This window comes from Eptatretus burgeri, chromosome 14, assembly GCF_056783735.1.
Source record: "Eptatretus burgeri isolate ZD-2024b chromosome 14, Ebu_testis_v1, whole genome shotgun sequence".
Classification (NCBI taxonomy): Eukaryota; Metazoa; Chordata; class Myxini; order Myxiniformes; family Myxinidae; genus Eptatretus; species Eptatretus burgeri.
The window spans coordinates 61,252,421-61,274,025 of record NC_140974.1 but is presented as its reverse complement, the minus strand read 5'-3'; the positions used below and the strand labels follow the sequence as shown (position 1 = coordinate 61,274,025).

Sequence of the window (21,605 nt, the reverse complement as noted above, 5' to 3'; positions counted from 1 at the left end):
AAAAAGAAAAAAGAAAAAAAAATTAAAATAAAAGGACATTATATTCGAGTAATCTAAGGAATGCGAGAATAAATCCACAAATTGCGAGTCGGGTATTTGAGATGACGCACCTTTTGTTATCGCCTCATTTGGTTCACCCTGCTGTTTTGCCAACTCTGAAAGTTCATCATCGTCCCAGCTTGAATTTACGAACAGCGAACCAAGCACCTGGAAAAGATAATGTGAAACATGCTTTAAGGTTCAAAAAGCAGCAACATTCCAGCAGATACCACATCCCCTCCAGGAAGCTGACAAACCGGTATCGCAACATTGACAACCGAATTATTCATCGAAATCTATGACCGACATCGAGTTGGTGAATGTCATCTCAGTCAAGGAGAAAACCAGTACCTCCTCCTCGGTCATCAGCCCCGGAAGAACAACATTCGGTCCACTCAGAGGAATCACGAGCACCACTTCCTCAATCCTCACAGGCTCTGACCCGTGCCGCTCCAAGACATCCCAATCTTCGTCATCCACGATCTGTTGGCTGCAGGCCCTGTGTCTACTCCGGCCTGTGGGCAGGGTGATGCAATTGCAAAACATGTGATACTTCGTTTAACCGTCTCATCTTTGAAGCGTCAGTCAGGCTAAAAGTAGACTACATATTATGAAGTTATGCATTATCATTAAAAATTAAATTTACTTACATTCATTAAAGCTCTAAGTTTATAAGATTTTGGTACAAAAAATGAATGACTTGATGGTCTTTTTCATCAAGTCCAACACACTTTGCCTGGAACTGAAATTGTGCTGACGACACGCCCACCATCCCTCAATTCCAAAAATGGCTGAATAGGCAAAGACGGCTCGCATCACAAAGCTTTCCCCGAGACGTGTGGCCATTTATCTGGCATTCGCTTCACCAACGCATGCATCACCACATCAAGGTATTTACCAAGGTTGAACAAACGTCGTTTGGATCCAGGAGGGCCAGGTGACCCATATTCTGCCCGACTGCCCTTCCGTGTTGCCTGTGTCACTCCCACATCACTCGCTGTGTCAGAAAAGCTGTGCTTAGAGTTCTTTGACTGTGAAGAAATCACGCTTAAGTCGCTGCTGATGCTCAGCAGGCTCGCCACATTTCGAGATCCAGACAGCGGGGATGGAAGCCGTGCCAGAAGAGAGGAAAGAGTTTCAGAATTGACCAATGAAAGTTCTTCACTGCTTTGTACTGCATTCAGGAATTCCACCTGTCAGATAATCATATTTAAAATTTAGATGAAGAAGAAAAAAAAGAAAAGGAATAAACGAGAAGGTGAGGTCGGGTGAATCGGAATGAGGGGGAGGGCAGGAAACTCTTGAACAAGGGGAGGCAGTTGACTCTGAATGAGGGGGGGGAAGAGACTGAACGAGGGGTGCGCAAGAGGCTCTGAACGAGGGGGGCAGGAGACTCTGAACGAGGGGGGCGGGAGACTCTGAACGAGGGGGGCAGGAGACTCTGAACGAGGGGGGCAGAAGACTCCTAACGAGGGGGGCAGGAGACCCTGAACGAGGTGGGCAGGAGGCAGAAGTCGCAGAATGCAGGGGGCAGGAGACGCAGAATGCAGGGGGCAGGAGACGCAGAATGCAGGGGGCAGGAGACGCAGAATGCAGGGGGCAGGAGACGCAGAATGCAGGGGGCAGGAGACGCAGAATGCAGGAGGCAGGAGACGCAGAATTCAGGGGGCAGGAGACGCAGAATTCAGGGAGCAGGAGACGCAGAATTCAGGGAGCAGGAGACGCAGAATTCAGAGGGCAGGAGACGCAGAATTCAGGGGGCAGAAGGCACAGAATGCAGGGGGCAGGAGACGCAGAATGCAGGGGGCAGGAGACGCAGAATGCAGGGGGGCAGTAGACGCAGAATGCAGGGGGGCAGGAGACGCAGAATGCAGGGGGGCAGGAGACGCAGAATGCAGGGGGCAGGAGACACAGAATTCAGGGTGCAGGAGACACAGAATTCAGGGTGCAGGAGACACAGAATTCAGGGTGCAGGAGACACAGAATTCAGGGTGCAGGAGACGCAAAATTCAGGGGGCAGGAGACGCAAAATTCAGGGGGCAGGAGACGCAGAATGCAGGGGGCAGGAGACGCAGAATGCAGGGGGGCAGTAGACGCAGAATGCAGGGGGGCAGGAGACGCAGAATGCAGGGGGCAGGAGACGCAGAATGCAGGGGGCAGGAGACGCAGAATGCAGGGGGCAGGAGACGCAGAATGCAGGGGGCAGGAGACGCAGAATGCAGGGGGCAGGAGACGCAGAATGCAGGGGGCAGGAGACGCAGAATGCAGGGGGCAGGAGACGCAGAATGCAGGGGGCAGGAGACGCAGAATGCAGGGGGCAGGAGACGCAGAATGCAGGGGGGCAGGAGACGCAGAATGCAGGGGGCAGGAGACGCAGAATGCAGGGGGGCAGGAGACGCAGAATGCAGGGGGGCAGGAGACGCAGAATGCAGGGGGGCAGGAGACGCAGAATGCAGGGGGGCAGGAGACGCAGAATGCAGGGGGGCAGGAGACGCAGAATGCAGGGGGGCAGGAGACGCAGAATGCAGGGGGCAGGAGACGCAGAATGCAGGGGGGCAGGAGACGCAGAATGCAGGGGGGCAGGAGATGCAGAATGCAGGGGGGCAGGAGACGCAGAATGCAGGGGGCAGGAGACGCAGAATGCAGGGGGCAGGAGACGCAGAATGCAGGGGGCAGGAGACGCAGAATGCAGGGGGCAGGAGACGCAGAATGCAGGGGGCAGGAGACGCAAAATGCAGGGGGCAGGAGACGCAGAATGCAGGGGGCAGGAGACGCAGAATGCAGGGGGCAGGAGACGCAGAATGCAGGGGGCAGGAGACGCAGAATGCAGGGGGGCAGGAGACGCAGAATGCAGGGGGCAGGAGACGCAGAATGCAGGGGGGCAGGAGACGCAGAATGCAGGGGGCAGGAGACGCAGAATGCAGGGGGGCAGGAGACGCAGAATGCAGGGGGGCAGGAGACGCAGAATGCAGGGGGGCAGGAGACGCAGAATGCAGGGGGGCAGGAGACGCAGAATGCAGGGGGCAGGAGACGCAGAATGCAGGGGGGCAGGAGACGCAGAATGCAGGGGGCAGGAGACGCAGAATGCAGGGGGGCAGGAGACGCAGAATGCAGGGGGCAGGAGACGCAGAATGCAGGGGGGCAGGAGACGCAGAATGCAGGGGGCAGGAGACGCAGAATGCAGGGGGGCAGGAGACGCAGAATGCAGGGGGGCAGGAGACGCAGAATGCAGGGGGCAGGAGACGCAGAATGCAGGGGGCAGGAGACGCAGAATGCAGGGGGGCAGGAGACGCAGAATGCAGGGGGCAGGAGACGCAGAATGCAGGGGGCAGGAGACGCAGAATGCAGGGGGCAGGAGACGCAGAATGCAGGGGGCAGGAGACGCAGAATGCAGGGGGCAGGAGACGCAGAATGCAGGGGGCAGGAGACGCAAAATGCAGGGGGCAGGAGACGCAGAATGCAGGGGGGAGGAGACGCAGAATGCAGGGGGCAGGAGACGCAGAATGCAGGGGGCAGGAGACGCAAAATGCAGGGGGCAGGAGACGCAAAAGGCAGGGGGCGGGAGACGCAAAATGCAGGGGGCGGGAGACGCAAAATGCAGGGGGCAGGAGACGCAAAATGCAGGGGGCAGGAGACGCAAAATGCAGGGGGCAGGAGACGCAAAATGCAGGGGGGAGGAGACGAAAAATGCAGCGGGGAGGAGAAGCAAAATGCAGGGGGGAGGAGAGCCAAGAAGCAGGGGGCAGGAGACGCAAAATGCAGGGGGCAGGAGACGCAAAATGCAGTGGGCAGGAGACGCAAAATGCAGGGGGCAGGAGACGCAAAATGCAGGGGGCAGGAGACGCAAAATGCAGGGGGCAGGAGACGCAAAATGCAGGGGGCAGGAGACGCAAAATGCAGGGGGCAGGAGACGCAAAATGCAGGGGGCAGGAGACGCAAAATGCAGGGGGAAGGAGAGTCAAAATGCAGGGGGGCAGGAGACGCAAAATGCAGGGGGCAGGAGACGCAAAATGCAGGGGGCAGGAGACGCAAAATGCAGGGGCAGGAGACGCAAAATGCAGGGGGCACGAGACGCAAAATGCAGGGGGCAGGAGACGCAAAATGCAGGGGGCAGGAGACGCAAAATGCAGGGGGCAGGAGACGCAAAATGCAGGGGGCAGGAGACGCAAAATGCAGAGGGCAGAAGTCACAGAATTCAGGGAGCAGGAGACGCAGAATTAATGGGGGGCAGGAGACGCAGAATTCATGGGGGGCAGGAGACACAGAATTCAGAGGGCAGGACATACAGAATTCAGGGGGCAGGAGACACAGAATTCAGAGGGCAGGAGACACAGAATTCAGGGAGCAGGAGATGCAGAATTCAGAGGGCAGGAGACGCAGAATTCAGGGGGCAGGAGACACAGAATTCAGGGAGCAGGAGACGTATAATTCAGGGGGCAGGAGACGCAGAATTCAGAGGGCAGGAGATGCAGAATTCAGAAGGCAGAAGGCGCAGAATGCAGGGGGCAGGAGACGCAGAATTCAGGGAGCAGGAGACGCAGAATTAATGGGGGGCAGGAGACACAGAATTCAGAGGGCAGGACATACAGAATTCAGGGGGCAGGAGACACAGAATTCAGAGGGCAGGAGACACAGAATTCAGGGAGCAGGAGATGCAGAATTCAGAGGGCAGGAGACGCAGAATTCAGGGGGCAGGAGACGCAGAATTCAGGGGGCAGGAGACACAGAATTCAGGGAGCAGGAGACGTATAATTCAGGGGGCAGGAGACGCAGAATTCATGGGGGGCAGGAGACACAGAATTCAGAGGGCAGGACATACAGAATTCAGGGGGCAGGAGACACAGAATTCAGAGGGCAGGAGACACAGAATTCAGGGAGCAGGAGATGCAGAATTCAGAGGGCAGGAGACGCAGAATTCAGGGGGCAGGAGACGCAGAATTCAGGGGGCAGGAGACACAGAATTCAGGGAGCAGGAGAGGTATAATTCAGGGGGCAGGAGACGCAGAATTCAGAGGGCAGGAGATGCAGAATTCAGAGGGCAGAAGGCGCAGAATGCAGGGGGCAGGAGACGCAGAATTCAGGGTGTAGGAGACGGAGAATTCAGGGGGCAGGAGACTCAGAATTCAGGGGGCAGGAGATGCAAAATTCAGGGGGCAGGAGACGCAAAATTCAGGGGGCAGGAGACGAAAAATTCAGGGGGCAGGAGACGAAAAATTCAGGGGGCAGGAGACGAAAAATTCAGGGGGCAGGAGATGCAAAATTCAGGAGGCAGGAGATGCAGAATTCAGGGGGCAGTCGATGCAGAATTCCGGGGGCAGGAGATGCATAATTCAGGAGGCAGGCGACACAGAATTTAGGGGGTAGGAGACACAGAATTCACGGGGCAGTGGGCGCAGAATTCAGGAGGGAGTAGATGCAGAATTCCGGGGGCAGGAGATGCAGAATTCAGAGGGCAGGAGACATAGAATTTAGGGGGTAGGAGACACAGAATTCACGGGGCAGTGGGCGCAGAATTCAGGAGGGAGTAGATGCAGAATTCCGGGGGCAGGAGATGCAGAATTCAGAGGGCAGGAGATGCAGAATTCAGGGGGCAGGAGACACAGAACGAGGAGGAATAAGTTTTTTCAATAGAGATCTACCAGGCTCTGGAGTTGGCTGTGTGTGAGAAGTGCAGCAAGGCGTAGGATGTCCTTCGTCGATGAAGGAAGGCCTTGAGGATTGCTGGGTTGAGATAGAATGGTTCTCAGGAAATTTTTCATGAGCCCCTAATAAAAGTAATTGAAAGAATAGCTTTAGATCAACAGGGATAATAATAATAAAGAAAACGTTCATTTACAAAGTAACAAGGAAAAGATTAAGGAAGGAAATAGAAAAAAAGACAATCATCGAAAACAAGAAAAATTTCAACATTCAGAAGATGGCGTTAGATCACCTAGATTTATCAGAACAATATCAACACAATAGAAAGGATGAAGTTTTGGACACACCTTATCGACGCGACGAAATATATTTTTCACAAAGCTGTCATCATCAGGTCCCAGATCATTCTGAGTGGCCACCATGAACAAAACCACACTGACCTGCAAGTGCATCAGGAGCATGGAAGGGTTAGCACACTCACAAAATGGCTCCATTACAATTCCTTTATTACCGCAGCTCAATCTCAGCTTATATTGATGGCAAATACATTTGGAAACAAGAAAAAAAAGAGCGATCAGAGATTGCAGACCCTCACAACGACTTGTTTTTTTGTGGTGTTTATGTCGTTTTAGTGGAGTATTTTGTGTGGTGTTTATGTTCTGGTATGTTACATAATTAATCATGGACATAACTGGAACTGCCACTTTATATATGCTGGAAGTGATGACGGGTACAAACACGTCCCGCTTTGATCGGACACCTGACCCATGACGTTTTTTTTAAATTATTATTCAATTGAATTCAGAATGGGATTAAAATAAATTCAATTCAAATGAAATGGAAGACCAAATAGGTACAGTCCTGCAATGGAGTAATCAGAAGGAACCCGAACAAGTAAAAAGCAAAGATGAAGTCATCAGGAGGAACCTGGACAGGATTCACATTTCAGCTGCTGCTCCTCGACCATCAAACCCATCCAGGCACAGCCAAGTGAGCCTTATTTAAAAAAAAATAATAATCAACAAAAAATCGAAAAATTAAATATTTATGGCTGCCAGACCGATCAAGTTGAAATTTAAAACATGTATTCCCCAACGGTCCTAAATCATAATTCTGAGGTTTCACGTCGATTGATAAAGAGGTTCCAGAGATAACATTATTTACCTTCAACCAAATATGGTTGCCCAACCATGTGACCTATCAATTATTCCTTAACAAACTTGTACACCCAAGGCTTGGGGAACATTTGTGTGAAGTTTCCCCTCAATCTGTCCAGCCGTTCTGGAGAATAATATTTTTTATGGGTTTTAGAGTAAATCCAATATGGCTGCCAAAGCATGTGACCTATGACATCACATTTGTGAAACTTTTGTTTCTCATGGATCGGCGGTCATACTTGTAAAGTTTTGCTTCAATCTGCCGAATCACCTGACGTCATGAATTGTTTTACTGTGGACCATTTTGTCCCTTGAAGACCCTCAAAAATGTTCATGCCAATCAGATGTAGCATTCTACATATGCAATTATGACATCATAACGAAGGCACCTATGATGTCATTTTTAAAAATCACACTTATTCCCCATGACGAGTACATGCCATGTGCCAAGTTTCAATGTTGTGCTTGGTGTAGTTTCAGAGATCCAAAGGTCCAGAGTTTTTCCATTTTTCCAACGCGGCAGCCACACCACGTAACTTATGATGTCATAATTGTGATTAAAACATTCTTTTTTTTGCATCCCTTGTCGAGGCTCGTACGAGAGCAAACGCACAACGCACAGCAAGCGGGGCGTGAGACAAGAAGGGCGGGAGTGGGAAGGACAAGACAGTGGGGAGCAGAGACATTAGATCTGTGGAAGGGAGATGGATGGGGCGGGGAAAACGGGGAATACAAGATGGACATTACAGGGACTTTCAGGAAGGAAAGCAGGGAATTTGTAGGAGGTGGGCTTGGGTGGATTAACGGGGGTAGAAAAGATCGAGTATTTGGATGGGAGACGATAAGAGTTGGTGGTGAACAGCTGTCTTGAAGGCCTGGAGGGAATAATGGGATTGAACAGAGTGTGGCAGATTATTCCAAATGTGGGGAAAAAAAAAGAGGAATGAAAGAGTGGTGCGCAGTAATTCGTGATTTTGGTAGTTTTACCAGAAGGGGGTTGTTGGCGGACCTTGAGGGCTCTGCGGAAATGTGGTGGGGACAAATCGCAGACAGTGCGGGGGGGGGGGGAGACCAGAGAGGAGATGGTAGAAGATAGAAAGACCACCGACCTGCCTGCGGTGATTGAGTGAGAGGCCCACAGACTCAACCTCATCGCGGGAGATACCAATGATCCGAAATGCCTTGGTTTCTGCAGCGTGAAGCTGAGAAAGGTGAGAGGCAGGAGAGCCAGCCCAGAAGGGAGAGCAGTACTCCATCAGAATGAATGAAAGGACTTCTTCCAGAGGATTGTTGAGAAAGTGGATGGGGGGGGGGGGGTTCTAAACGGTCCTTTCGAAGAGACATAGTGAGAGTGTGAGATTTGTCTGGATTGAAAGACATGTTCAACGTGTTGGACCAGTTTGTGATTTTATCCAGATCTGCAGTTAGCGAAGAAGCTGCTGCTTGCCGGTCTGAGGGATGACAGATGGTACAGCAGAGGGTGGAGTCATCAACAAAGAGATATAGAGGATTTTTCAGAGAGTCTGAGAGATCATTGATGAAAACCAGAAAAAGAACAGGGCCCAGAACGCTACCTTGAGGAACTCCAGCCTGCACAGGAAGAGGGGATGAAAGAACTCCATTTAGGGCCACACGTTGACTGCAACAGGAGAGGAAGTCTGTAAGCCATGAGTGGAGATGGCCTTGGATACCATAGGAAGAGTTTGGTGAGCAGGGCAGGGTGCCAGACTGTGTCAAAATCACGTGATATGTCCAGGGATACGGCTCGGATTTCCTGTCTGGCATTGAGGACCTCCATCCATTGTTGGGAAAGCAGAAGCAGAATATCCAGGGTAGAGTGACCTTGTCTGAAACCAAATTGATGATCGGAAATCAAGCCATTGGAGAAGTGGAAGGATTAAATGTCTAAAGCGATGATGGATTCCATAACCTTGCTGATGATTGGGAGAAGGCTGATTGGTCTGTCGTTGCAGGGATCTGTTTTTGCACCTTTTTGTGCAGGGCAGTGATGTTTGCTGATTTACAAGCAGATGGCAGATGACCTTGAGCAAATGAGAGAGTGAATAGAAGAGAAAGAGTGAGCAAGAGCAGAAGAGTAGGTTTTTAGGACACGTGGGCTGATGCCGTCTGGACCGGTTGCAGAATGTGAGTCGAGGTTTGACAGCAAGCTCTCCACCTTGTCAGGAGAAAAGGACACAGAGTCCAGGGACAGTTGGGTGCGACTGGGTAAGGTGGGTAGAGAAAGTGATGGGTTTCAGACACAAGATTTCGATGCAAACACCGAGTTTAGGCATTCAGCTTTTTCACGTGCAGTATCAGCAGTGCGGCCATTTGAGGTAAGGGAGGGGATGGAGGGGGAACATACACCAGAAACAGATTTGATTCGATGCCACCAGGATTTGGAGAAGGGAGAGAGGTTTGAAAGTTCAGATTTGAGCTTCGAAAGATGTTGTTTTCTGGCTCTCCTGAGGGTAGATACACACTTGTTCCGAACTTTATGGAAGGAACTAAGATTGCCCTCAGTTGGGTTTGCTTTCCTTGAGGAAAAGGCAAGTTGTTTCAGGACAACTGCCTCGCCATAAGCTTCAGTGAACCAAGGGCGGGAGGAAGGGTTGGACAATGAAGACGAGAGGGGATAAATCTGTGCATGAGAGAGAGAGCAAGTTTCTTTGAAAGAATTCCCAGGCCAAGTTGATGTTGGAGAAAGTAGCGATGGGAGACCAGTCTGGAAGTTTGATGGCTGCTTGGAGACCCTGCCAGTTGGCTTGAGTGAAATGCCAGACTTGACCGCACTGAGGTGGTTCTCTGACAACAGCGAGAGAGATTTCCACTTTGACAAGCACATGGTCAGATGAACCGATTGGTGCGGAGGAAGAACAGCAGATATTTTCACGAAAATTTGTCAAAATCAGATCCAGAAGAGATAGAGTGCCATTGGTTGAGATTCTACATGAGTAGTCATTCCTTTGTTGAAAATTTCGTCTTGATCCGACAAGCGGTTGCAGAGAAAAATACTAAAGTTCTGTGCGGACAAACAAACAAACAAAAAACAAACAAATGGACGGATCCAAATGCAATACCCTCTCCTTCAGCAAGATTAACAAGAGAAAAATTAACAGAGCGGATGGGATTTGAACCCAAGATCCCAGCATCATGAGCCCAGTGCTCAGATGGCATTACCAAAAACTCAAATAGTGCTTTTACCGTTTCAATGAATAATAAATATTATTAGATCTTGTGAACAATCAGTCATTGGACAATGATTTTCCATTTTTTTTATAATTACCTAATAATATTAAACACAGTGTGTGTGAGTGTGTGTGTGTGTGTGTGTGTGTGTGTGTGTGTGTGTGTGTGTGTGTGTGTGTGTGTGTGTGTGTGTGTGTGTGTGTGTGTGTGTGTGTGTGTGTGTGTGTGTGTGTGTGTGTGTGTGTGTGTCGGTCCCCGTCATAAGGACGATTTGAGTAGGGTTTCAAAGGTAAATCTTTAAACACAACTGTGTGTTCACTCCGATCTATTTTTGAGGATGAAACAAAAACTCGAAAAACATTTTCCATAAAAGGGTAATTCCATCTCTTCCATCGGAATTGGAGATGATGACTTGCAAACAGAGCCTCAAGGGCGGTGTGCAGAAGCAATTTTTTTTTTAATTTTTTTGAAAACTACAATAAATACAAGGCACAGTGAGGTGGAATTCACTGCACGTGATGTGAAATGCTCGCAGAGTAAAACGAGTGTTCGTTTACGTCCATATGATATCCAATGAATAAAGGAGATATAGGCACACCTAACGCAAGGCCGGGGCTTCAGACTTTGGCAACCTCATGAGGCTGTACCACCAAAACGAAACGTCCCAGAAGATTTAAAAAAAAAAAAAAAAGAGAAATTGGGAAACATTTGTACATGTAGTGTTTCAAAATAACAATTATTGCTACGAAACATCATATCTTCCAATTTAATAAAATAACTCCAACCTTTATAATATTGTTGATGAATCGGGGGTGGGGTTCTGACGAGTGATGTCAATCACTGTCCGTAACCAGTTTGGGTTTTCGCACCCTACTCTCGACAGCCAAATGTTACAGATTCGGCGCCACCCTAACCACCGCCGTCTCCGGGGTTATAACGCCGGCTGGTTGGGCGCAGGCCTCAGGTTAAGCGGCTCGAATCGCGATACCAACGTACCCCTGGACCTGACCAGTTGGGGAAATAGCCCCCGGTTACAGACTGGTTTTGTCAGATACCGAGCGAATTCTGCCAGTCTGTAACCATTTTGGTTTTTATATCCAAATCGAGCAGATCGTTCCTCAGTGCGGCACGAATTAATTCAAAGCCGCAACTTCATATGAATCAGCCAGATTTATTGGGGACACATCAGGGAAACACAACATAAGCAAAGCATTCACGACAATGTTATAATTAATCTATAACCTGTTCTTAACTAGGGAGCTACGGATTACGGGTTTTGAAAGGGACCCTAACGAGATAAACCTAAAACAACATGCAGACAAGACATGGACATCATGCAGACAAGACACAGAGTACTTGGTGATGCTTCATGGACGAGAGGAAAAGTGTCAAAGGCACGAATGTGGCTCGTGACAAGCCGATGTCCACGGATTACGGGTTTCGAAGGGGACCCTAATGAGATAAACCTTAAATAACATGCAGACAAGGCATGGACAGGATGCAAACAAGACACAGAGTACTTGGTGATGCTTCATGGACGAGAGGAAAAGTGTCAAAGGCACGAATGTGGCTCGTGACAAGCCGATGTCCACGGATTCGAGCAGCCAAGCTCGAGCACGCCGCGTGGCAAAATGGCGGCGTCGTACACTTTCTTCTCAAGGCACCGCTTGCGCACGCCCTCCTCAGCGCGTTCTGACCCCGCGTAATGTCGATGGCACAAGACCGTCAGGTCGATGGTGGGTTTCAGCTGGTTTCTCACAAGGTCCAGTATACAAGTCCAGGCCTGGCCTGTTCACCAGATCAGGCCAAATCGAGGTGTTGGGCTCCAGCAGGCTGGGTCCATGGGATTCCAAGACGTGTCGAGACCTCCTCATGAAAGTCGATCGCTGACTCGACGTGCAGGCAGCCTCTCTTACTGCCAAAAATGGCAGACTCGGTGCACTCAGGTTCAGTTTCTCTCCCGGCAGATCCACCACTGCCTTTCCTTCGCTCGCTCGCCTCGAAGCCCCACTGACTCCTCCCTTCAGTTTCACTTCCTTCTCTAGGCCACTCTCCCTCTCAGAGCGCTGGGTGGGGACTCTTGTCCGGAGAGAGGAAGGAAGAAGAAGAACCTCTCAGTCCACCACCACTGTACGAACAATGACAAGCCTCTTACACCTCCCGACACACATGTAGCGTCCATTTACCGAACAACCTGGCTAAACATGCATTGAATGGGGGATCTGGGCTAATCCTATATTTAATAACACACTAAGGGCCATTTCCGCAACAAAATATTTATTTTATAATAGCAATTGCCATAAAACAATTGTGTACGTTTTTATTCTTTGGCTACATTCACAATCAAATGCTTGCCAATTTGCATTGGAACACCACTTTAAGCCAGTCCAACATCGTCTCCTATAATTGGAGCATTATGAAATATCTTGTCTTGTAATTGATCACATGACAACCTTCCCATCTCAGCCACGGTCTTCCACTTTTACTCCTACCTCGCCCATTCAACCGATCCGCTTGCTTTGTCATTCTCTCTTCCTCCGTCCGCATCACGTGTCCCGGCCATTTCAGCTGGCTTTTTACCAATGTCCCCATCAAGCTCATCTGCAAGCCAATCTCCCCTCACTACATTCATTCATCGATCCTCCTTTGTTCCACCCTCTTCACTGCCACAATCCTCCTGACCCAGTTGTTCTCCAATACCTGCAGCCTCTGTCGTGGTCTCTCTGTCAGTGCCACCGGCAACAAACTGTAAAGGTAGGCAAGCATTACACATGACATCACATTCTTTTCTTCTTGGTGATCCTTCACCATTGAGAGATGGGACCAAAAACGATATCGCTGTATCGCACGATATCTCAAAAAGTTGTGGCGAGTTATGACAAAAAATAAAAAAATAAAAATAAAAAATAAAAAAACTTGGTGGATGAGCTGGGTTGGTGACAATAACAAGCTGATTCAATTTTAGTTCAGGTCCAGATCCAGATCCGGCCTATCAATGGAATACAAAAGGTAAACTGTTCAGCCTGGCAGAGGTATCCGCTCTCTCAAGTGCCATTCTAGTTCTGTCCGCCATCAATCCCTCCACCCTCTTCCATGCATTCGCAACCACCCATATCCTCCTCCACATATCTGCCTCCAAACTACCATCCCCAATCACTGTTCCCCCCAGATACAGCACTCAAACCTATTTCCCTGCTTTATCTCCTTCTCCTCTAACCTGATATTAATTTCCTTTCTCTGCTACCAAACTCATAGCACCTCAGTCTTCTCCACACTCATCTTCAATCCATGTTTCTAGAATGCCTCCTTCCACTCCCTCAGTACCTTCTGCATCTCCCACTTACTCTCCACCACAACCACCTGATCATTCACATGCAATATCTTCCCCAAAATACCCTTAATTCTTTACCAATTCCATCACCATGATAAACATGAGTTGGCTGAGAGAGCTTCCTTTGCCTCAACCTGATGTTCATGCTGAACCCGTGATGTCCTCGGACCAAGGAAAACTCCTTTCTTTGTTCCGTCATTCATCCCGAACACCAAACTAACTTCTGCTTCGGGTACTCCGATCCATCTCAGTGTCACCATCACAGTCTCTCTCTCAGGACAGTGTCCGAGGCCTTTTCAAGATCCACAAATCTGAATGCAATTTCACCTAGCATCACCAACCTCTTCTCCACCAACTGTCTCAGTGGGAGCATCCCATCCATCATCCCAATACAATTTCTAAACCCTTGTTCTTCTTCCCCCATCTCCCTCTCCACACCCTTCCTTATCCTCCTGTCCAGAAACCTGTCCAGTTCCTCTTGGAAAGTAATGCCTCTGTACCTCCCCGGATCCTATACTTCATCCTTTCTCTTCCATATTGGCACAATTAGCCCTGTCTTCCAATCCTCTAGAATCGAACCCTCTCTCCAATTAGCCCTGTCCTCCAACCCTCCATAATCTAACCCTCTCTCTAATTAGCCCTGTCCTCCAATCTTCCAGAGTCAAATACTCTCTCTCATACATATATTCAACAACCTTTCATCCAACTGACAACAACTTCTTCCACTGCAATGAGCATCTCTGTACCCACCTCATCAATGCCTGGCACTCTTCCCTCCTTCATCCTCTTAATGCTTATTCACACCTCTTCCTCCGTGATCTCCACTAGTTACACTTACCCACTTATCCGTCCACATAACATTGCAGCTCCAGCTCACTGTTTCCTCTCTGGTTCAACAGCTCCTTAAAATAGCCTTCCCATGACTTCGATATTGTCCACCCCCCCATCTCATCTTCTCCCCCCCCCCATCCTCTTCAAACTGACTGTACACATCCGCTTTCATATCACTCCTCACCTTATCCACAGCTCTCCTCACTGCTTTCTTCTTTTGCACACACCAGTGCATCGATCCTACATCCGGTTGTCAACCTCTATCCTTGATCTTCTCTATCTTCTTCCCAAACTCCTTCTAACTGACTACCTTTGCTACTTCCTCAATCAAACATACCTGGTTTATGTTTCTTGGCGATGTTCTTAGCGACTTCCTGATGTTCTTCCACATAAAACTTCTCAAATTCTCCGAGATGCCTCTCTGTACTTCTTCCACTCCTCCTCCAAACCTTTAGGTTCTTCGCTAAGTTCCTTGTATGTGCAGCCCCTGACCCTCTCCTGTACTCCACAACAATGTTGTCCCTGCACTCCAAACCTTTAGGTTCTTCGCTAAGTTCCTTGTATGTGCAGCCCCTGACCCTCTCCTGTACTCCACAACAATGTTGTCCCCACTTTATTATCTTCTGACCCCTGTTCTTAACTTCCTCCCTTTTCTGCATCCATACAACAAACACCACGGGAGAAGATGGATCAAAAATTGCAAATTGGAAAAGTATGGATGTGGTGAAAATGTTAGAACGGAGATTTTGAATGGGTCAGCTTGTTTGATCTTCCCATATGAGCACATAGCTCATGATGCCGAGGTTGTTGGTCCAATTCCAGATAATGTAAAACATGTTGATTTGTATATTGGTCGGGTTTTGGGGGACAGGGGCTATCACAAGGGGTTCTCTTGGACCCACTCCCTGACATCCGACCCTGAAGCCGACAAGCCATGGATAACTCCGCAACCCGTCATGTTGCAAAGGCCTAAGTCACATTTGCTCTACGGCGAGGATACGGCGGCCGTACGCCCTCTGAATTGACAGAAACGTGCGGCGGCCGCAGAGTTTCTGCGGTGGCCTCAGGGTGGCCCTACGCCGTATGGCTATAGTTTACAGGCCGTAGGGTCGCCGTGGAATTATAGCGCGGAGCTATAACTTTTTTTCATTTCTACGTTCGCCGTAGCAATTCGACAAGCCGAAAAAAAAGAACTGGTAAAACAAACAAACAAAAAAAACCCCACTCGTTACAGTCCGTCTGGCCGCACGTTCGCCTTAGGGCCCCCCTGCAGTCCCCCTGCGGTCGCCTTGCAGGCACCTTGCGTCTGCCTTGAAAATTCTATGGCCGCCGCAGGAACGCCCTAAGGTCACCGTGCGACATAAAATCAAAGACCGTACGGCAACCCCACGTTTTCGGTCTCCACGGTTACTAAATACGCCATGCGGCTCCCCGAAAAATAAAAACATATGTGACTGCTACATTGTGTGACCGTGGAAATACTGCAGCCGCCGTATAATTGCTAGTGGCCGTAGATTTTGGAGACCCAACGGCCGCCGTGACAAATGTGACATAGGCCTAAGCAACCGCGGACGCAGGTTGGAGCCACCAAACCTCGCAGTGTCATCACTCTTAATAAATTGCGTTACCTTACTGGTGGTTTGGTTACCTCAACGAGTTAACCATACTCTCGACTCCACACCCTGTCTATCTATTACAAAGGGCTGAGCAAAACCGTGGGTGGCAGTCGGCTATCTCAGAGCGAATCAGTGGGGCAGAACTTCCCGTCTATCTATTATGCACACACTTACGTCGCACCAATAAAGGAAAGGACAAACGAGCAGGCATGGAAGTCCAGTTTACAAAATATAGGCACGTATTTACAATTACTTTTATTTCCAGGACATATGGAGATCACAATCAACACTGCAAGTACTTACAGGGGCATTCAAGCATATGCAGAGATGAAAAGGCACAGAGAGAAAGCAATTACCCCTAGCATGTAAATTCCCCTTCTATCTACAATCTTAATTACCTAGGGACAAACAAGACAGGTGTCACAATCACACGGCAAAAGTAGAGAGGAAGAGCAGAGAGTGATTATGGCCCCTGGCTCACCTGACACAGACAAGGCTGGCCTGTGTTGATCCAAAGAGAGTTGCAGGATGGTTGGGGGAAATGGGGATTTTGGGAGTGTCGATGCAGTGTCGGATATTGTGTATTTCGACAGGCCAGACCAGATCTTTGGTCCAGACTGGCAAACAGCAGAGGCTTGTCCAGGCTCATGCAGACTCGTGTCGGCATGTGCATGCTTGCAACAGGCTCGTAACAGACACGTGCAAGCAGTTTCACCTCCTCCCGGCTGTTCTCGTGGTTCGGCAGCTCGCAGACGGGACAAATTTGTCAAAAGAGAGACGGACTCACAGTTCGCTCACTCTGGCCTTCTATCGAGGCAGGGACGAAGCGTGGTCACGGCGCTTTGTGCATCCTACCGCTCGCTCGTGCAGCGCTTCCATTGGTTCCTGGCTCGTTGAGACTTTGAGCGGCTTCCATAAACGTCTGCAGGGACCAAGCGGTACATCCCTTTCTGGGAGAATGTTCGGTGGTGGTAATCTCCATTTCAATTTCAATCAATGTACGATTGTACGTGTGTTTTAAAGGAAAGAAATGCGATTTTACGATGATTGGCAAACTTCAAAGCCGTGCACAAAAATAGAATTCCATGCTTTTTGCAATGGCTCCTTGCTGCTCTATGAACCAGCACGATGGCAGGAAGGAGATGCCCCATTCTCGAGTGATTAAATCAATTTTCATAACATAAAATGGTGACAATACACAAAGCACTGCAATAATAAATAACTCGTTTAACACGCAACTGTATTTGATACAAGGGCCATGAATCACGAACAATCCACACCCCAAATCAAAAAATCCCCGCCAATTCCGCACTGGTTGGACCATGATCAAGTGGCTTGGTGGAGATGTGCAGTATAGCTAAGTTTGGATTGGGAAGTGGGAGGTGGGGAGGGGGGATTATAAGCATGAAAAGGAGGAGCAGGTAAAACATGTTCACGCAGGCTTAGTAGAGGATAGCTGCAGCTCTAACCGATTGACAGATGGACTCACACATGATTATAAAGCCCTGCCCCACCAAGGCAATGCTGACAACACAAACCTCATTGGTGTTTTTTAAAACATTTATACACCACCACTGCTTGCCTTCCTCCCCCCTTCCCAACCCTCATCCCCACATCCTTTCTAGTGCACTCAAGGGAAGGTTATCGGCACATACATTGTGGTTTAATTATATAAAAAATTGTTGCTCTGTCTTGGTGTTCACAACAATGGATAATGCACACAATCAAGTTAAGGGGCTCTTCATAATTATACAACATTTTCACGACCAAAATATCAACATAAAAAGGCATCTTTTGATGAGCAGCAAGCAATTAAAACAGGGAATAGAATTGCTTGAGTAGTGCAATTAGTGCTGCAGGTGCGAGTGCACAATCACTCAAAGGTTTTAAGCTTTCACTTTGTTCCAGAGTTTTACCCAAATGTACGTCGCGTCACGTACGCTCGCTTGTCAAAACGCTGATAATTACGAGCAGCCCCAGAAGCACCGAGGGGAAATGTGTGTCAATCAAATTGTACATCAAGGTGTGAAAAGGAACACTGGTTTTAGGGACGTAAACCAGAGAAAAAAAAAAAACAATTACAACTAGAGGGGGAGTACTCGGGAGAGTGCAAAATCTCCGCCGCCAATACTGCTGGGTCACTCAAGTGAACCTTATATCTTATTCATTAAGTATGATGTCAACAGTGCTGACAGAGTTATAGTTCTTTTCTTCAACATTTTTTTTTTTGGGGGGGGGGGTTTGGAAATCAATTAAAACATGTAAAAATGCAAAAAAAAAAAAAAGCAAAAAAAAAAAAATCGAAATTTTGTTGAAAAAAAAGTTGCAAAAATTTTTTCTCTCTCCCAATTTTTTGGGGGGAGGTTGGAAATCACTTAAAACATGTAGAAATGCAAAAAAAAATTCTTTTTTTGGGGGGGGGGGTGGGGTTGGAAATCACTTAAAACGTAAAAATGCAAAAAAAAAAATTCTCAATTTTTTTGGCGGGGTTGGAAATCACTTAAAATATGTAGAAATGCAAAAAAAAAAAAAATTTCTGTAACAATTTTTTTGGGGGGGTTGGAAATCACTTAAAACATGCAGAAATGTAAAAAAAAAAATTTTCTCTATTTTTTTGGGGGGGGTAATTTTTTTTTGGGGGGGGGGGGTTGGAAATCACTTAAAACATGTAGAAATGCAAAAAAAAATTCTCTATTTTTTGGGGGTAACAATTTTTTTGGGGGGGGGATTGGAAATCACTTAAAACATGTCGAGATGCAAAAAAAAAATTTTTTTCTCTAAATTTTTTTTTTGGGGGGGGGGGACCAAGTCCAAAATTTAATGGCATGATCCTTGGACCATACCTAACCCCCCCCCCACCAAGTTTCGTCGAAATCCGTCGAGGAGTTTTTCCGTAATACTGTTCACAAACAAACAAACAAACAAACAAACAAACAGAAAGGGGTGAAAACAGTAACCTCCATCCATCTTCGAAGAAGGCGGAGGTTAATTAAAACAAACCCTCCTTGAAACACAAAGCGGGTTTTATAATCGTCCTGTGTGATTCAGAGTGTAACACGTCCATCCTGGCAATGTGTCCAAACACGTGGATGTAAGTGAAAATTTTAAAGGAATAAAAGAATTGAAAAAGACAGAGGGAACTTATCATTCAGCATGAGGTCCTGCCACGTAGAACCCAAAAGGGGTCCGCGCATGGAAGGGAGGTCTGTGGGAATGCTCAACTGGAAAACGTTTGAACATCTGGAATCAACTTCCTCCATTCGAGTGCATCGATTTATTGATTTTATACAAAATATTAGATTTTAGAAAAAAAACATAAATATGAGAAAGTTTGAGGTGTGATAAACGTGATAAAAAAATAATAATCACATCCAACACCGAAGGTGGACGAACGTCATGTTTTAACCGCCGCTTGTCTGTCTACTTTATGTTTGTTTGTCTGTCTGTCTGAGAAGGACATCTCAAGAAGGTAAGGACGTATTCGGACGAAACTTGGTGGACAGGTTGGATGTGTGTCAAGGACTAATTGATTAGATTTTGGTGAAGATGCAGATGTTGATACGAAAATTAAAAATATATATATTTTTCAAGTAATTCTCCACCATTGAGAGATTGAGCTAAAAATGACATATAGCACAATATCTCAAAAAGTTGTGGACGGATTATGACAAAACTTGATGGACGATTTGGGTCGGTGATGGAACAACCGATTCGATTTCGGTGAAGATCCAGATCCGACTCGTCAGTGGGATACAAAACGTAAACAGTTCAACATGGCGGAGGTACGTGCTCCACAGAGTACCATTCTAGTTATCATGATGTTTCAGTCCCATGTCTCTGGTACTTTGTGATATTTCAGTAAACAATGAATAGAGTTAGTGAATACCGATTGCTCGTTCTAAATTATCTCTATTCCTACCTTTTGCCAAAAATTGATATTGTCAGAGCAACCAAGTTTTCTCTTAATCTGAGCACATTCCTTGATAGTCCACATTTTAGCTCACCTGGAATGTAGTCGCAGGGAGCTTGTGGGAGAGCATGTCGTCCGTCCATCAGTTAAGTCCATCTGTTCACACAACATTTGCAACTTCTTCTCCGAAACTACACACACAATTTTGATGAAATTTGACCACAACCTTCATCACCCGTGATATACCAGTTTGTTCACTGAATTAAAAAAAATAAAATAAAAATCCGGAGGTATTTACTTACTTCTTCATTAAATATTTTGCTAGTTATCCACACCTTCCAGTGGTTGCTTGGTTTTCTTTTCCAGCCGCGACCAGGTGAATCCCCAGGTGTGTTGCCCATATTTTTATCCCATAGAATCTCAAAACAATAATTGTTTAGAATGTTCACAGAAATCAATATCAATCGTAATTGTCACAAATAAAACCATCTTGGATAGCCAACAGGTATAAAATAGTATCCAAAGCTTTATCACGCTCGTGTGGCTCTTGGAAGCCAATTTATTAACATTCCATAACATTGGTCACAACAACTTCTCGAACAACCCAAACACGGTCAAGTTGGTGTGATTTGATTTTTAAAGAAAACTTTTTCTTTGATTAAAGGTTCCGTTCATGAAACTTTTGAATTTTCAGCCTCCGTCGATTGTGAAACTCTCTCTTTGTTGGAGCCACTCAACTTGAAACTTGCACTCCACAGACATCACACATTGGGTTTGGATTTCAAGTTTCCTCTTTTGCTTCTTGTCCTCACTTGTATGATATGACTGTCATTGCGTTTTGCACAGGACAGGATTCACTTTGGCCCACTTGGGTGCTGGATGGTAAAACATGTGATCTGATGATCAAACCTCGAGCCTTCAGTTTATGTTTTTTTACAGTCCGAAATGAACTGCATGTTTCCATCCACCATCATGTTCGGTGAAGTGTCATCCAATATGTCTCCCATGGTGTCGAGTATACTTTCCACCATTGGGCCAATAAAGCAGGAGAGTACAGCCTTCACCATGTTAGGAAGAAGTGGCAACCTTCCGGTCTGGCCGAATTTAGCCCGTCATACGTCTCATCTTGACAGGCAGAGGGATCCGGCAGCTTGCCATCAATGGTATACACCCTCTCTTCCATTCCATAGAAATCCTATTTTGTCTTCCTTGACAAGATTTCTAACACATGATGGCAGCTTGTTCAGGTAGAACATCATGGGTTCATGCTGCTTCACTCCTCTGTCTTTTCCATGAAAGTGATAACCACATTGTCATTGACATACTTTGCCAAGGTCCCCAATGCCTGGCTACCTATGAAAATGTTGCTCAGAGGTAAATGTTTCCTGGGGTTAAACATGTCTGTGTTTACTGGTTTCATTGGGGTCATGTCTTGCAGAACCTCAGGCTTCACAAAGTTGCTGAGGAAGTTTACAGCAAGCCGCGTTTGTTCATCATGGAGCTTGTTTTGTCAACTTAGGTTTCCTTCAACTGAAACAAAACTACTTCCCACTTCCATACTTCAGGTGAACCAATACTTGTGTTGAGCGAGAATGCTCAACAAAAATTAACTGACACTTGAAGTTCAAAAAGCATATTCTTCTTCTTCTTTCAGCTGCTCCCGTTAGGGGTCGCCACAGCAGATCATCCGTATGATCCGCATAGTGATTTGGCACATGTTTTACGCCGGATGCCCTTCCTGACGCAACCCTGGTCGCCTCTTACGACACAGGGATATGGTACACCTATTTTAACCGGGGTATACACCGGCCCAGTACACTGGTACTCATTTCGCCGACCTCGGAAGGATGACAGGCTGAGTCAACCCCCTGGTGTATTAATTCAGTGGTCCA

At 47.4% G+C, this 21,605-nt stretch overlaps 1 protein-coding gene across 2 annotated transcripts in view; it reads right to left on the bottom strand.

The window, feature by feature from the left end:
• The window catches only part of LOC147013364 (GTPase-activating protein and VPS9 domain-containing protein 1-like), a 129,248-nt gene that overhangs the window by 46,042 nt on the left and 61,601 nt on the right, over positions 1 to 21,605 (bottom strand). Inside the window, exons 1-6 of one of the 2 annotated variants that reach the window (XM_085855128.1) lie at positions 19,808 to 20,074; positions 6,027 to 6,119; positions 5,679 to 5,804; positions 938 to 1,232; positions 391 to 554; positions 111 to 207 (exon numbers count right to left, since the gene is read on the bottom strand). In XM_085855128.1, the coding sequence (XP_085711254.1) occupies positions 111 to 207; positions 391 to 554; positions 938 to 1,232; positions 5,679 to 5,804; positions 6,027 to 6,119; positions 19,808 to 19,843 (811 nt within the window). In that variant the 5' untranslated portion in view covers positions 19,844 to 20,074. Of the gene's footprint in view, positions 1 to 110; positions 208 to 390; positions 555 to 937; positions 1,233 to 5,678; positions 5,805 to 6,026; positions 6,120 to 19,807; positions 20,075 to 21,605 lie in introns of those variants that run through there. The other variant, XM_085855127.1, reaches the window with a different exon arrangement.